Source organism: Eumetopias jubatus, unplaced genomic scaffold (assembly GCF_037043125.1).
Source record: "Eumetopias jubatus isolate StellerSeaLion01/CBP00866 unplaced genomic scaffold, mEumJub1_p1.0 scaffold_11, whole genome shotgun sequence".
NCBI lineage: Eukaryota > Metazoa > Chordata > Mammalia > Carnivora > Otariidae > Eumetopias > Eumetopias jubatus.
The window spans coordinates 120,684,686-120,700,939 of NW_028274817.1; the positions used below are offsets into that span (position 1 = coordinate 120,684,686).

Sequence of the window (16,254 nt, forward strand, 5' to 3'; positions counted from 1 at the left end):
TCCTGCTGAGGGAAGGAGCGCCCACTCCCTTCTGCCAGGTCTGAGCCAATCTTTATCGCAGTCCGTCCTTGTGGGAGGTGGCCGTCTGTCCTTAAGGGGCCACATCTAACAGTAAGACTGAGCTACACAGAGTGTGAAGGGGCAGGTGGGAATCCGGGTAATTAGAACTCTCTAGAGCCCTGGCTGCCTCATGTAACCTGCTAGGACCCCAACACACAAAAGGGACAGGGTGAGGTCCACAGTGGTGGCTACACATCCATGCGGGGCAGACGGACCCCCACAGGCCTGACGCTGCTCTCCACAGGAGTGCCCACGGGCAAGGCTGGTCCTTGGCCCGAGACTGGGAATTTGGATGTCCAGAGGTTTCCCACCACTGCCTAACAGACAAGAATGGTGTCCTGTGCCTAAACTGTGCCAACAGCGGGCTGTGTGCTGAAGCCCTCCTGCCTTCCCTCTGGGAGTCCGGAATTGCGGCACACGCCAAGCAGGGGTGCCTACGGGGACCAGCCCCCAATTACAAACCTCAGGCACTGAGTCCTAATGAGTTTTCCTGGTGACTGACCCTTCCCATGTGTTGTCCCAACTCGTTTCTGGGGGAATCAGACGCGGACTGATTCCGCTCGGAGAGGACCCTCAGAAGCCCTGGACGTCCCCCCCCCCCGCCATGTGCCCCTGCCCGTGGCTTCTGCTCTGTGTCCTTCCGCAGTGATGCATCTCAGCCCCGAGGACAGCTATCCGTGGAGTCCGGGAGTCCTGCGTGGCCCCGGGGAACCCCAGTGCAGCACCTGCCTTGGGACAGCAGGAAGAAGGCACCCACACTGCTTCTGTGCTTGGTTCACTGCTGTGTTTTTTTTTTTAAGTTCTGAGCAGGCAGCTGTTGAGGGTATGTGTATCTTGCAAAGCTTAAGAACAAGGCTTCCCACGAAATGCATTTCCTTCCTACCAGCTACGTCTGCGGACTCCTTCCTGCAAGTTTTCACGATTACTTTAAGGGACATTTCCTAGGGCTATGAATTCCTATTTTGAATTATTAAAAAAAAAAAAAAAAACCCACCACAAAAACTCACCGGAATGAAACGGAAACTGTTGTTTGGCTTCTCCTGTGTGGGCATCCCAAATTATTGTTGTCTGTGCTCCGCAAACAAAAGAAAAAAGTTAGGAACTATTCTTCATGGAAAGATTTTTCTAGAAAAATTTAATATACAAGAAAAGACTGTGAACCACCCCTTTCTTCTAAACTAGCACTGTCCCAAAGAGATACAATGTGAACCACAAAAGTCATTTTTAATTTTCTCGTAACTACATTAGAAAAAAAAAGAAAGAAAAAGGGGCGCCTGGGTGGCTCAGTTGAGTGTTGACTCTTACTTTCGGCTCATTTCGTGATCTCGGGGTCCTGGGATCGAGCCCCAGGTAGGGCTCTGTGCTCAGTAGGGAGTCTGCTTGAGGATTCTCTCTCCCTCTCCCTCTGCCCCTCCCCTCGTACACATGCTTGTTCTCTCTCTCTCAAATAAATCTTAAAAAAAAAAAAAGGAAAAAGAAATCGGTAAAATTAATTTAAACAATACATTTTAGCTCACTCCAATGTGGCCAAAATATTGTCTCAACACAGAACTGATACGTAAACATTAATGAGATATCTGGCATCCTGTGTTTCATCTAGATTTTTGGGATCCAGTGTGGGTTCTATGCTCAGCGGTCCGATGGCCACATTCTGTGAACCAACAGCCACATGTGCTGGTGGCTGCTCCACGGAACACTATCAGGAAAAGTGCCCCGATGGGTGGGGATCCCCCTTCCTCCCCAACAGACACCTGCTGATAGACCTGCCACGAGGCACCTCGACACAGCTTTCTAGCACTTTGCCAAATGCAGAGCTCGAGAAGCTGGCAATTCTGACCCTGGCCCTGACCATCACCCCCCCCGCGGCACGGATACCAGATCCAGCACAGCAGTGTGTCACACTGGGCCCGGGCACGAGTCACCGCTGTACAAATACGGAGAAAAATGATCTCCACCTTGCAAAGGAAAGTAAATCCTGAATCCTTAGGAACTTAAGGGAAGACAGGGAAGCAACCAGATGCAGCTCACTGACAGATGGGAATTGGGTTTTTTGTTTTTTAAAGATTTTATTTGAGAGAGAGAGCATGAGAGAGAGGGAGAAGCAGGTTCCCCGCGGAGCAGAGAGCCTGACATGGGGCTCGATCCCAGGTCCCTGGGATCATGACCTGAGCCGAAGGCAGACGCTTAACTAAGCCACCCGGGCGCCCCATGGGAATTAAGTCTTAATCAACTGGAATTTCTACCTTAACTGGAACTTTTCCACCTCCCTGTCCATAGCACTTAAGAATCTGCTTTAAGAACTGCTTATATTTTGTTATTAACTGCAGGAAATTGCAGATGAAATCCTCAGAGCACCAAGTAACTTCGAAACTCAGTTCTCTAAGTTTGGGCCCAGCTCTAGACCAATGAACTTTTTTTTTTTTTTTTTTAAGATTTTAAGTCCTCTCTACACCCAACGCAGGGCTCGAACTCACAAGCCGGAGGATCAAGAGTCGTGCGCTCCACCGACGGAGCCAGCCAGGCACCCCTAGACCAATTAACTTTCTTTGTCGTTTGGTGGAGCGTAACTCTTTTCTTAACAGAGCCACTCCCAAGTGTGGCAATGCGGAGACTACATAAACTCTTTCACTACTTCTCTCTGATACAAGGCCACACACCGCAGCAGCAATCCTATCACCTAGCTGGTGTTTCCGCTACGTATACCAGGGACGAAACAACACATTAACTACACAAAAGCTTTTTAAGACTGTGATATACCCTGCCACCACGCCTTCTAGGTTAAGCGTGCAGCGAAGGTCAACACCAGCACCCCTGTCCATGACCCTTCCTCCCTCGGCATCGAACACTCTCATTATTCCTGCCATGGCTGATGAACAACAGCAGAGCGTGTAGGACCCAAACACAAAGTGAATTCCAAATGTGCATTCTCCGTGGCTGTCCGGCTCATCACCCGGCAGAGTCACAACCGAGAGGAAGGTGGAAAATCAAAAATGGAATATACAAAAAAGAGCCCCTGTGCAGGAGGCAGGTGAGGCTGCAAAGAACTTTTTAGGAAGTGTGAGGAGGTCAAAGGGTAGAAGTTACTGGCAATCCGGGGCGTGCACCCTGGACCCGGGTGTCCCTAGGGAAGTGAGTGCAGGTGCCTGTGAAATGGGGCCGTTGGCACCAGCGCTCACCTCCTCTCTCGGGAGCCCTGAAGAGGCCAACCCGTACAGTGAGCGCGACGGCACTCTTCACTGACCTAGAGGGCTACCCTCTGGGGCGGGGGTTGGCACACATGGTCACCGGCCAGATAGTGAATACCTTAGCCCACACCCGTCACAGTGTTGACAGGTGGTGTCTACTACTGTCCATTCACTGTAGAACTCAAATGGATACCCAGCAGTAACGTAACCAGGTTTCCAAATGATCCTGACGTCAGTAGGAAAACGTAAAGCCCTTCGGAAACCACACGACAGTCTAGTCCTCAGACCCAGTCGACAGCTGTAGAAACACAAACCACTCCTGTCTCCCTTCGGCTTCATTTCTCGAGAATACTTCCTCTCCAAAGTAAGGACTTCCAATTCCTGCTGAGTCTCAAGAATGATGTAAGCATTCCTTCCACGTTCTTTGGGGGTCCTGATTCCTGGCTCTTGGCAACTGAGGAAGCAGACCCAGAGAGAGTGGGCCACGCTCAGAGCCAGATGATGCCTGCACCTGCCGACTCCTTGCCCACCTATGGCTTCTAGAGGCCCTTGGCTGCTCGCGGCCACTCGGACCTGACCCCGTCCACCTGGCAGCCCTGTCCAGGCACAACACGTGTGCCGAGCGTGCCCCGTGGGCCGCCAGGGATGTGCTCCCTCGTGGGCGGGCCCACTTTCCTCCAGCTCTCAAAGAAGCCTGCAGCCCACGACGGGAAGTCACAATTCACCGCATTAGGGAAACAGAAGCCTGGCGAGAGAAAAGGGTTTGTGTTTCCAAAACTGCTCAGTGGGGGAAAGGTTTCTGTCCCGTGCACCCCACGCCACTTTGCTTTTCAACCACTGGATACATGCAACTGGGGGATTTCCTCTTTCCATCGCTGAATGACGTACCTCAAAAAAAGGGGGGGAGAGGCTCTGCACAAAGGTCTGTGGAACAGTACAATATGTTGAGAAAGTACGTGTTATATATGAACGGTAAGACCAAAACCACAAAAACAAAACTTAAAGCAGCTCTTCTGCCTTGTTAAGGAGGAGCAGAAAGCCTCAGAATTAAACACAAAAACAAAAAAACCCAGGATGTTACCCAGAGATTAAAAGTAAGTCAGCATCTACAGATCAAAGAGACATTTGTTTTTTGAGACCTATTTTAAGCGAATACTCACTTTGTCTACACCAGCACTCAAAATGTAATTCCCCTTTTTGTTCCATTTCAAGGCAAAGATGGGGCCTTTATGCTGCCCTAAGGTGCTGGCCAGGTTGCCTGTCAGGTAAAGAAAGAACAAACAGGCTGACTTCAAGGCCACGGTCGGCAGGTCGGCTCACTGCCAATCGCGTCGCGAGGCACGCCTCCCACCGCACGTGGGCGGGCCCGGCTCACCGTCTTCGGTCCATATCCGGGCGAAGCCGTCATAGGAGCCTGTCGCCAACAGCGTCCCGTCGCTCTGCAGGCCAGAAACACACACACACACACACCGCCAATAGCTCGGTGTGAGCCAAGACGGCGCCTCGCCGGACCCCGGGGCTGGAGCAGCCTCGGCTCCCAGTGAAGACACTAACGGAGCCCCCGGGACCACAGGAGGCCCCACTGCTCTGAACTGGCGACCTACGGTGTTCTGCCACAACATGGGGCAGACGAGGAAAACGCACCGCACCCAGTCACCCTGCCGACGTCCCGAAACATGCCATCCGAAAAGTTACAGGGACACTTGGAGGCACTGACCACGGCTGTTAAAAATGCGCTTGCACACAGAGCGCAATCTGTGACGCAGACAAACGCTAAAGGAGTTCAGAAGGCCTGCGTGCTTCCCAAGGGTAAACGCCTGTAACACCCACCGCCCAAGCGGCGAGCCGGACGGTCCCTTTTCCTGGCTGCCTGTCCCCTCTCCGTCTCCTCAACCCTGGAACCACCGGGCTCATTTGCTCAGGGACCGAATGGGAGGCCCCCGAACACCCCGCTAGCTGTCTGCCCAACACAGCCTTGCTAGACGCTCTCACAACGGGAGAGAAGCCCCGGGGGGCAGCGGTGGTGGCTCACAGACCCGACAGCCCGCTGCCCTATGTCTGCGCCCCACGGAGCCTCGCCGGGGCGCCGGCCGAGTTGGAGCTGCTAACGCATCTGGGTGGTGGCAGGTGCTTACGTTCCAGTCCAGTGAGGTCACGTCTTTATTACTCGGCACGTCGTGTCCCCCTTCTCGTATACAGTGCCTCAACACGAGCTGCGTGGAGCCCCCATTGCTGTTCTCATTAAGGTTCCATATTCTTGCCGTTGAGTCTCCGGATCTGTAGAAGGAAAGCGCACGTGCATTCATTCGGCTTCCCGTTCAAGCGCAAACAAAGCCCGGCAGCCTTTCTCGGGCTGCCTGTGTCAGCTAGCTCTGGCCTGTGGCCTCGTCTCTTCTTAATCCCGCTCACTGGCTGTGTTTCTTGCCTCACCACTTTTGTTGCTTTTAGTTTTTTTTTTTTTTTTTCCAAGTAGGCTCCACACCCAACGCGGGTTTGAACTCACAACCTTGAGATCGAGTCGCATGCTCTATTGAATGAGCCAGCCAGGCACCCCTTTGCAATTTTAAGTATCTTTGCATTGCTCCCTACCCCACTGAGGACACAGGGCGGAGCAAGGGCTTCTTCATGACCTGGGAAGGAGGGCATCATGGGGAGTCCAAGGTCTTGGTCCACACACCAAGGAGAGGGGAGCATGTATTCCATAAGGCACAGTTTCAGAAAGGAGAGAACATCCCAGACGCCCCAGACCCTGGGGCACCCCCGGCCTAGCAACCTTACCCGGAAGCTAGGAGATCACTGACAGGGTTCCAGGCACAAATGAACACCTCAGACTCGTGGCCCCGAAGGACTGTGGCTTTGTTGGGTGGAATCTCAACGTCTCCATCTATTTCCATTGGTTTCGAATGATTATCTGTCACAGGAAACAGGAAAAGACATGTGGCTAACCGGTGTATAAAGGAAGTAAGTTCTCGGCGCACCTGAGCGTTAGAGACACCTTCTTTTTATTTTTTGTTTTCATTTTTTAAAATTTAAATTCAGTCAGCCTGTTAATAGTATGTCACGGGTTTCAGGTATAGAGTTCAATACACTACCAGTTGCATATAACACCTGGTGCTCATCCCACGACATGCCCTCCCTAATGCCCATCACCCGTTACCCCATCCCCCACCCACCTTTCCTCCAGCAACCCTCAGCTTGTTTCCTGGAGTTAAGAGTCTCTCATGGCTCATCTTCCTCGCTGATGATTTCCCCTTCAGTTTTCCCTCCCTTCCCCTAGGATCCTCTGCATTGTTTCTTATGTTCCACGTATGAGTAAGACTATATAATCGTCTTGCTCTGATAGAGACATCTTTTTACGTGCTAGGTTAACATTACCTCTGACGATTTTAACTGTATCATGACTTTTGTGTAATTTAGTAAATGTATTACAGTTCTTTATTTCAACAGTCTCCAAATTTGATAGAGAAATACAAAGTTATTTATTCTGTATAACTAGGGCCACGCTAAGGTCTAACAACCACCACCATGGTGAGGCTGGTGGGGGGGGGTGGGGGAATGATGAGAGCTAGGTCGAGCCCAAAGGCCACACTGGTCTCCAGACGGGATGAGACATCTTATCCGTGAGCACCTGTCTGAGGTATCACCTCTTTATCCGTGACGCGCACTCCCAGTGGGAGAGGCCACCACTCTTCCAGCGTGCCCACCACCCTGCACCCACTGCCTGCAAACATCCTCGTACTCATGGGACTGGAGTGCTCTGTTTTTCCCTTCTTGGAGCCACCTCGTATCAGACTTCTTACGCCAAGCAGAGCTGCCAGGCTCTCTAACCGAATAAGCCCGCCCTGGGTGACTCATGGGATCTGGGTTCTGAATTCCCGGGTAGGCCTGGTGACCGTGGAGACAAGCACACTAAATGCCACCCTTAAGAGAACCATTCCGGAAGGTGGCTGTTCTTCTCCCAAGTGGCAGGATACAGAAGATTCTTGAAGGTCAGGATGAACGATCACTTCGGACACCACAGTCTGGCCTCAGCCTGCCTTGTAGCAACATGACCACAAACTGTAGGTGGCCCCAGGCTTCAGGAAACAAAGTAAAAGTAAGGATGATGTGCCATGCCAGAGAGGAAGTAGGAGCGAGCCCTTGGGTGTGCTCCCTGGAGAGTGACAGGTAACCCACGGGCACCCACGAAATGAAGGCTATCTGTGTGTGAGCGGCCAGTCTGCTTTAAGGCGTGTACCCGTCTCTATGCAGCTAAGTCCCGTTACATTTTCTTTTCTTCTTTAAAGGCTCCTTGCCCAGCGTGGAGCCCAGTGCAGGGCTTGAACTCACAAGCCTGAGATCAAAACCTGAGCTGAGATCAAGAGTCGGATGCTTAAATGACTGAGCCACCCACATGCCCCAACCACTAAGATTTTCTACCCCCCCACCAGGTTTAAAAGAAATCAGTACAATTCAGAAGTCTGCAAAATTTCTGTCTTGGCAAACACAGATTTCTTGAAGTTCACCACTTACAAATTCATTTCTGTGATGGAAGACTAAGAAAACAATGACCCTTAGTTTCTTCCAGTTTCATTTTTGAGAACTTGAGGGTTGTATTGCTTGTGAGTGGATAGGCACTAAGCGATATGCGGCACGAGCTGCATGTTGTCTTCTTCCTTCCCCGCCCCATCCTCGGGACCTGGTTAACAGTGATGATGGAAGCTACATGTGTGAAGTCCTTCCATTTCTACGCTAGACTCATGGCCCATACGTCATCCCACTTATTAGAATCTGCATTAAGCCTGTCTGGGTTCCCCATCTGATGGCGGATCGGATTCTGTAGCTGAAGAGAATTCGTCACCCTGTGTCCATGGACGAGAAGCTGCCACAGCCTGGCTGCAAGCTGCAGCCTCACCTGGGGCGGCTGACCAGCGAGCCACACGTAAGTGAGCCACATGCGAGCGCACACAGGCACGTACACATACACATAGGTGTGTAACACACATCCTGCATGTGCACGCACACACCGCATGCTTTCAATGTAGGCCCTGAAGCAGTCTTTGAGTTTATAAGCCACGTATCAGAGCGGAGTCCGGTTCTCTGGGTAGAGATTCAGGCGCTCTCATCAGCCACGTCCTTTAGGGCAATTACCTAACACAGACTAAGCGCCCAGCATTTGGGCAGGACCACATAAGGCCGCACCTGCTGTCTCCTGGGGCCCACTGCCCGCTCCATAAGCATGAGCTTGGCTAGTACAGCAAATGCCGGCCCAACGCGCTCAACACTGAAGGCCGGAGAGAGGACCAGGGGCCTCCACAAACGAAACCCTTTGATGTGGCACAGTAATCACACCGTACATCTTACTGTTAGAAAAAACGAGTTCTCTGAGCAGCACGACTTCCTAAAATCGAGGATGTGTGCGTGAAGGCTGCCACGTCTAAGGAATCCGATGAAAACAAAGCGTGAAGCTCTTCCCAGCAAACACGACGCCAACCCCAGGACTCCGAGGAATAGCCAGCAGAACCTGAAGAGTCTGCAACTCCCACGGACTCAGGAGAGAAACCGCCAGAAGCTCGCCCACTCCCAGAGCCCCGCACGTACTTATCGCGTGTGCTCCGTTCTCCTCCCCGTTCACCGTGGCCTCTCCGTTCTTTGGTGGGTGCTGCTGGGCCACGGCCGCCGGGGCTGCCGTGGCCGCCGTGGCCGCTGTGGCCGCTGCCGCCGCCGCCGCCACACTGGCCTGCTGCTGCTGAGCGAGCTTCTCCCGGAAGGCCTGCTGCCGCGTCTGCACCACGTCAGGCATCACAGCGTCGATCAGGGACAGGGACTCTATGGGGCGGCCGTCGAACACCGTGCCATCCTGGGGAGAGAGCCAGAGGGAGCGGCCGTCAGCTCCTGGGGCCCGGCGGCCTCTGCGCTCCAGGCCCGGCAGGTGCAGGGCCCAGAGTGATGCCCAGAGAGTCACGGCGGGCCAGGGCCAGGGGGGCAGAGTGGGGGGTGGGGGAGGGGGGACGGGGTGACCAGGGATGCGGCTCAATGTCCTACAGGGCCCAGGCCGCCCCGCCACAAAGAATCATCTGGCCCCCACGTGTTGAGAGTGCCGAGTTTGAGAAGTCCTGCCCAGATGTTACGGTAAGTACAGAAAGTCTATGAACCACCACCCTCTTATGAGGGAGAGGCAGCTCTCTGGAAACCTCAAGACCAAATTAGAGATTTTGGCACCATTCAGGTTTGATTCCTTGTACGCGTATCCATGTGACTCAATAAAATATCCATCTGCTGCCATTGGGGTTCAGGGTGTAGACTAAATGCAGCTGTGAAATATGGGCCACAGCATTGCTCAGTCCCCATGAGTGTTTTTTCAACTAGGTTTGATTCTCTGGCTTCTATCTGCAATGAAAAAATTCCCATACACACTGAACACAGGAGGAAGTTCTTAGAAATCGTTCCAAATATCAGAGTCAGACAATAAGTCAGTGCTTCTGGGTTGTGGCTGCTGAATGTGCAAACACGTTTTTGCATATTCTGAACTTCAATTACTTCAGAAATTAGGAAGAAGTGAACGTCAGGACTTTCAGCTGGACACGATCGAAATGACACGTGACCCCAGCTGACTTCTGACTATCATACAATATTGTATTTGAAAGCAAGGAAACAATAGGAAACCCTGGAAAATGTGTAAGCAAGTAGCCAGTCACCTCGTTGGCCACCTTCACGGTTGGGTTCTGGCCACGGCATGGCCAATGTTGACCAAGCGGTCAGCACGCTTCCCTACCACCTTCTTCATAGAGTCACGCCTCAAATGGACAACTACTCGGCAGGAAGTAGAAACTGCCCAGAATAACGAAAACACCTCCCAGTTTAAACTCTGGAAGCATGCTGTCCCTCTGTTCAGTGACCACAAACTGAAGTCACAAATGAGGTGCCCTTTTATTCATCTCCAGACATGCTAGAACTTGGAAGTGAGGAAGAGACGCCACGAGGGCTTCTCGACAGACCGAAAACATGGAAACCGGGGGACGGAAACATCGAGTGGCAGCATCACAGGATCTGAGAGCTGATTGGGGCGGGGGGGCCCTCTGGTACACGCGCTCCTATCCCATTTAACTGTTTTGTGGAAAAGAGAGACCAGACGGGGCCTCAAGGGGCTGGTGGAACATGGCCTCCAGGCACCCAATCCGAGAGGAGGAAGGAGGAGAGGGCCACTCAGGGAGGAACGTGCACAGGACAGGCAGAAATTCGGGTGTTTTTCAAAGATGTGGGTTTTCGGAAACAGGTGGAGGAACACAGGTGGCCGAGTACAGGATGTATTTCTTTTGTAGGTTTTTAAAAGCTACAGAGAACGCAGAATAAGACACGCTTGTAAGGAGCAGGTCCGTTCCAAGCGAGGGAGTGTGGAAGGAATCCAGCAGACGGGCCACGGGTGGCGTGGCCGTGACTGGTTTCCGAGCTGTTCCACGGTTGCCGGGCTCCGCTGGTGGGGAGTCCAGGCCACCGGCCCGTGCCCCGGGTGCGCACGTACCTCGTTGATGCTGATCTCGGCCTCCACATACTGCAGTCCCTTCTGCAGGATAGAGATGAGAGCAGCCGGCGGCACCAGCGTCCCGTTGATATTGGACTGGCTGATGTGGCTCTCGATGCCGAACGTGAACGCCGAGTGGGAAAAACCTGCAGCAAGAGACGGGGGGGCGGGGGGGGGCATAGGCTTTCATGAGGCCCAGCCACGGAGAGCCGACAGCGGCTGTACAGATTGCAGGTGCTCGGGAATAGCCGGGCGGGGGGGGGGGGGCGGGGAGCGGGGGGCATGGGCTGGCCAGCTCCAGTGTGGGGTGAAGCGGCACCAACGGGCAGGGAGACAGAAGCGATGCAGCGGCCCCAGACCTGCGTGCAGGGGACGGAAACAGCTTTAGAGGTGGGGCTGTTTCGTTGTTATTGACAGCAAAACGGAGCATAATCTGCCCTGGATAATTGTTTCTTCTTTTTTTTTAAATATTTATTTATTTGACAGAGAAAGAGAGAGAAAGCACAGCAAGGGGAGTGTCAGAGGGAGAAGCAGGCATCCTCGCCGAGCAGGGAGCCCGATGTGGGGCTCGATCCCAGGACCCCGGGATCATGACCCGAGCCACGCAGACGCTTCACCACCTGAGCCCCCCAGGTGCCCCCTGGGGAAATGTTTCCGTTGCAGAAGTGCAACTCTGGGCTTTCTCCCTGTGTTGCCGTCACTCGTTTCAGAGCTCCCGGCTTTGGTCTCTTGAGCGTCCCCCGGCCCAGCCGCAGTGCACACAGGGCGCCTTTCTGGAGGCCGGGCTCCGAGCGCTCACGGCAGGCGGGGGGCGAAGGCACCACACAGCCAAATATCCGAAGTAGTAGAGACCATTCTGGACCCAGTGGGGTGGCTTGAGTCAATTTATCTAATAATCGGTAACTTTCCCTTGGCAATGGGATGCTGGCTCCTCCCCGTCCCTCCCTCAGCACTCGTCAGGGTGGTTACCGCGTGTACAGAACAATGCCTACTTCCAGAAAGGGAGGTGGCGGGACAGGGCAGGGGGTAAGAGGTGCTGGGGACCCCTGGGGGGTCCGAAGGCGATCGGGAACCTGCTGTGGCCACCGCTTCCTCAAGCAGAGTAAGGGGGCACCCTATGGCGGAGCTCCCGGCTGCTGCAGATCTTCCCTGCAAGGGGGCAGCCCAGTCCGCTGGGGGTACCGTCCCCTTGCTCGGTCTGGGGTGGCCAGGGGTGCCCGGGAGCTGGGAAGTCTTGTGGAGTGCAGGCCTTGCGAGTAACAGGGGCCCCTATGCTTGGCTCCCTGCCTGGAGGTGGAGTGGGGCCAAAGGCACTCCCACCGTGGGGCTCTGAACTCTCTTACCGTGTACACTGGCCGTTCATCAGGCAAAAGGGAAGGCAGCGGGAGTTCTGGGGTGAACCCTCCAGCTGCCAGGACGTTCTGCCCATTGTGCAGCGAGAATCTGCTCGTCCCACAAGGCTGGACCGCTCTGACCAGTCTTGGGGTTACCCCTTCAGCTCTGCCAGCCCCCCTCATTTGTAAGGGGGGATCCCTCAAATCCCGCTCCCTGGGGGTCTCCTCCATGAGCACCTGCCCGTCACCGCTGGCTCATCCTACATGCTGGTGGGCCGCACAGGGCTCCCTGGGGGGGTCCCCGCTACTGGCCTGTGCACGGCCTCCCACACTCATGCTGCTAGCACCCCACCTTCAGAAGCCAGACCCACAGGGGCATGGCACAGGCCCCGCCTTCCAGCAGATTTCCACATCGCGGCTCTCTGCCTTCCCCAGAGCAAAATACAACCAGCCGATGCAATAAACGCAGCGCTCAGCAGATGGGAATGTTCCTCCGTGAAAGGAGCTTTCTGGGTTTACATTTTCCTCTCCTTTTCCCCCATCGACTTTCTGCTGCTCCTCAACCCACCCATTCATCCCCCAGTGCCTGATTATAAGGAATATATAAAATACGTCCTTTATTTATTTTGAGTCCTGTGCCAGCCACGGTGACTTACAACAGGCTGCAGGTCCCTTCCCAAACCGCACATGCCTACGAGCGCCGCACAGGCCCGCCTCCGAGGCTCCCCCACCATCTCCAGCCTCCGAGGGTCAGAGGCCAAGGCCCTCTCCACCCGCCTCCCCTCTGCCTTCGACCTTGCCCTCCATCTCAGACCTTTTCCCCTACCCCTAGGGCCAAGCTGGAACCACCACCCCGTGTTACCCAGTGACTCTTCCCTGGACCTGCGCATGGCGGCTTCCTTACTCAGGACTCTTCGTGCCTGCTGACCCCACTCCCCACTCTCGGGGCCCCCACCTCCTCCTCCATCTGTGGACCGCCCCCTCCCCAGGGGCGAACAGGGTGGAACACTGACTTCCATAGCCGTTTCTTGTTTCCTGGTATCTTTCCAAAGTCCACCACGGGGCCACACCCACCGCAGGACTCATAAAAATAACAGGCAGCCCTTACTTACCCGGCGCCTGCTCGGGGCCAGCACTGCCCCACGCCCTTGCCACGACCTCGCTGCCACGACCTCCCCCACCCTGGGCCTCTGCCACCCTGACTGCGACGTCCCCTTCTATCAGGCAGGTCTCGAGCACCCTGGGTGCTCAGGCTGACATCCGAAGCCAGGCAGCGGGATGCCACTCTCAGCCCACCAGGCGACTCCACTGAGAACCGTCCACGGAAGCCACCAGCGGAGCCCCGCGCCGACAGCCAACACGGGAGCCAGCCGACTCGGGCACCAACAGCCGACACGGGCGCCGACAGCCGACACGGGCGCCGACAGCCGACACGGGCGCCGACAGCCGACACGGGTGCCGACCGCCGACAGCCGACTCGGGCGCCGACCGCCGACACGGGCGCCGACAGCCGACACGGGCGCCGACAGCCGACACGGGCACCGACAGCCGACACGGGTGCTGACCGCCGACAGCCGACTCGGGCGCCGACCGCCGACACGGGCGCCGACAGCCGACACGGGCGCCGACCGCCGACTTGGGCTCTGACCGCCGACACGGGCAATGAGAGCCAACACGGGCACCGGCCGACTCGGGCTCCTGCAGGGGAGGCGTCCCTCCGGGTGACTCACAACATGAGCGGGGAGGAGAGGTCAAGCCTCTGCTCTACGTCTCGTGCGTCCAGCCAGCAGCTGTACCTAAACCCTGCAGCCCAGGGGACTCACAGACACTGATTTCTCACAGTTCTGGAGGCCGGGAAGTGCACGGTCCAGGGCCCAGATTTGGTGTGTGGTGAGCGCCGATTTCTGATGCTCACACGACAGAAGGGGCGAGCTAGCCCTGTGGGGGTCTCCTTCATAAGGACACGAATCCCATTCATGACAGTACCATGCTCACAACCAAATCGCCTTCCAAAGGCCCTGCCTCCGAATACTATCACACGGGGGCTGGGGGGTTAGGATCCCAACAGAAGAATCTGGGGGAGACCCAAAATGTGGTCCAGCAGAACACGTCCTTCCTCCATCCCTTCCTGCTTCACCCTCTCAAATACGGGCCATAGTGCTACTCAAGGCACACACAACAGCACATCCTGACCTCATGACTGCGGTTAAGCAAATCTGGGCACTCGGTGCCCATGATCTTCGAGGTGGCTGTTCAGTCAGTGCTGTTACGGCTTACACACAAGGACAGTAAATACTGGAGAAGTTAGGTGACGGGTCCAGGGTTCATGCATGTGCTGAGAGGCAGAGGAAGAATTTCAACTCTAGCTACGGGGTCGCAAGATTCATCGTTTCATCCGACCCTGAACACCCACAGGCACAGGAACCAGAATTCTTCAGTTCCCTGGGTTGGATGCCAACTCCGTTTCCCAGCCGGAACTCGCCGGCTCCCATCAGCCACAGCCACGGATGCAGCATAGGCAACGTGCAAAGGGCAAGCTGCAAGCCCACTTCTAACCCAATGTTCCACTACGTCCTTGATTTTCTTTTGCATCCGGTGTTTAAAGGTCACGTATAAGGTCTGGTTGCCTAAGTTTCTGATCTCTGTGCGTCATAATGCTTTGCGAGTTAGATCCCACTTTTGGAGACATTTGGACAACCTTCAGTTGAGGCTTGCTGCAGGAAGGGGACGGAGATGAACCAAGGGCATGGGAGTCTCAGACTGAAAAGAAGCTGGGAGAGGAATCGCTTGAATGAACCTCCCCCACTGAAGAAAAATGATGACTCAGCTGATGAAGGTGCACGGGAGCGCCATGAGCTTGAACATCTGTGATTAACATTTGTGTCCTCTACTGGGGGGGGGGGGGCGAAAATTATGACTGGAAACCAGATATCTTCATAAACACATGTGGTAATAACGTTCCATGTCACCACTGAAACCAGTCCTCCTATTTGCTTATAAATTTACACGAGCTGCATTTCTCTGGGCGAATCTATGCATAGCCTCTAAATCAATGGTTTTTTCATCCATTTGTTTGGGAGACTTTCTTCTTGACTTCGAGCCACCCTGATTTCACTGAGGCAAGCAGGAGGGCCAGGTGCAGAGAATGTCAGGAACAGTCAGGAGCGCTGGGTCCGTCCTCGACCCCCCACTGAGTGCCTGGGCCAGGTCACTTCATTTGGCTGGGCCTCTGTTTCCTGTTCTGTGTTGTGGGGATAAAACATACCTCAAAAGGAGCTGATGCGAGAACCAGATGTGAGACCAGCAGGCCTGCATACATATTTGAATCTAGAGAAGACCCTGAACTAGTAGAAACCTTCCTTCTCTGTCTTTCCTTGTTTGTTCAGTGAGGAGACTGGATGAAACCATCACTCGGATACCTTGCAGTCCTGATGTTCATTCATCATGGAACAGGGACATGTCCACAGACCATGTGAGCAAGGCCTGTTTCAGCAATTTCTCTTACACCCGGGTTACTGGAGCTCTGCCGTGCGCCAGTGTGTTGTGTAAGGCACCATCTTGGAAGACTGGCCCCTCCAGGCAGGATGCTTCTCCTTGGGGCGCCATCTTGGAAGACAGGCCTCTCCGGGCAGGATGCTTCTCCTCTGGGGCTGGCCCAGCCTCCACCACCACCAGCACCCCACTCCTCCCAAATGGACTAGGCAAAGGAGTCTATTCATTTGCAGTCTGCCAGAGTGGTCAGACTCCTTGCCTTACACCTCTTGAGCTTTCAGTGCTTCTCTTCTTCCACCCAAGGGGACATCAGTAGGAAAAAGCACATTATGTCAATGATGGAGATGGAAATACTCAGGGACTAGTCCAACAGCAGGTGTGGAAGTTGTTAAAAAGGAGAATAAAGAGCTTAGCGGTACCTGGATGAAAGACCTGTGTGAGGGCAACGTGTCAGCATCCCTGGTGTGTGACACTCAGCCGGCCTGGAGTCACTGCTAAAGCCAGCAGGCTTGCCACCTACTTAGTAAGAGGTGGCCCAGCTAAAGCTCTCGACAGCAGGATTTCTCAGCTGTGGCATGACTTGACATCAGGGCCAGATCCTTCCTGGCTGTGGGGAGCACCGCCCTGTGTGTTGTAGAATGTGGAGCAACACCTCTGGTCTCTACCTACTGGATGACCATGG

At 54.6% G+C, this 16,254-nt stretch overlaps 1 protein-coding gene across 13 annotated transcripts in view; it reads right to left on the reverse strand.

The window, feature by feature from the left end:
* Nucleotides 1-16,254, reverse strand: part of TBL1X (transducin beta like 1 X-linked) — a 220,212-nt gene that overhangs the window by 15,014 nt on the left and 188,944 nt on the right. For all 13 annotated transcript variants that reach the window (XM_088028886.1, XM_028115096.2, XM_028115097.2 and 10 more), the window contains 7 exons: nucleotides 10,747-10,892; nucleotides 8,826-9,084; nucleotides 6,024-6,156; nucleotides 5,381-5,522; nucleotides 4,621-4,684; nucleotides 4,406-4,503; nucleotides 1,068-1,128 (listed from right to left, as the gene is read on the reverse strand). In XM_088028886.1, coding sequence (XP_087885012.1) covers nucleotides 1,068-1,128; nucleotides 4,406-4,503; nucleotides 4,621-4,684; nucleotides 5,381-5,522; nucleotides 6,024-6,156; nucleotides 8,826-9,084; nucleotides 10,747-10,892 — 903 coding nt within the window. The remainder of the gene's footprint in view (nucleotides 1-1,067; nucleotides 1,129-4,405; nucleotides 4,504-4,620; nucleotides 4,685-5,380; nucleotides 5,523-6,023; nucleotides 6,157-8,825; nucleotides 9,085-10,746; nucleotides 10,893-16,254) is intronic.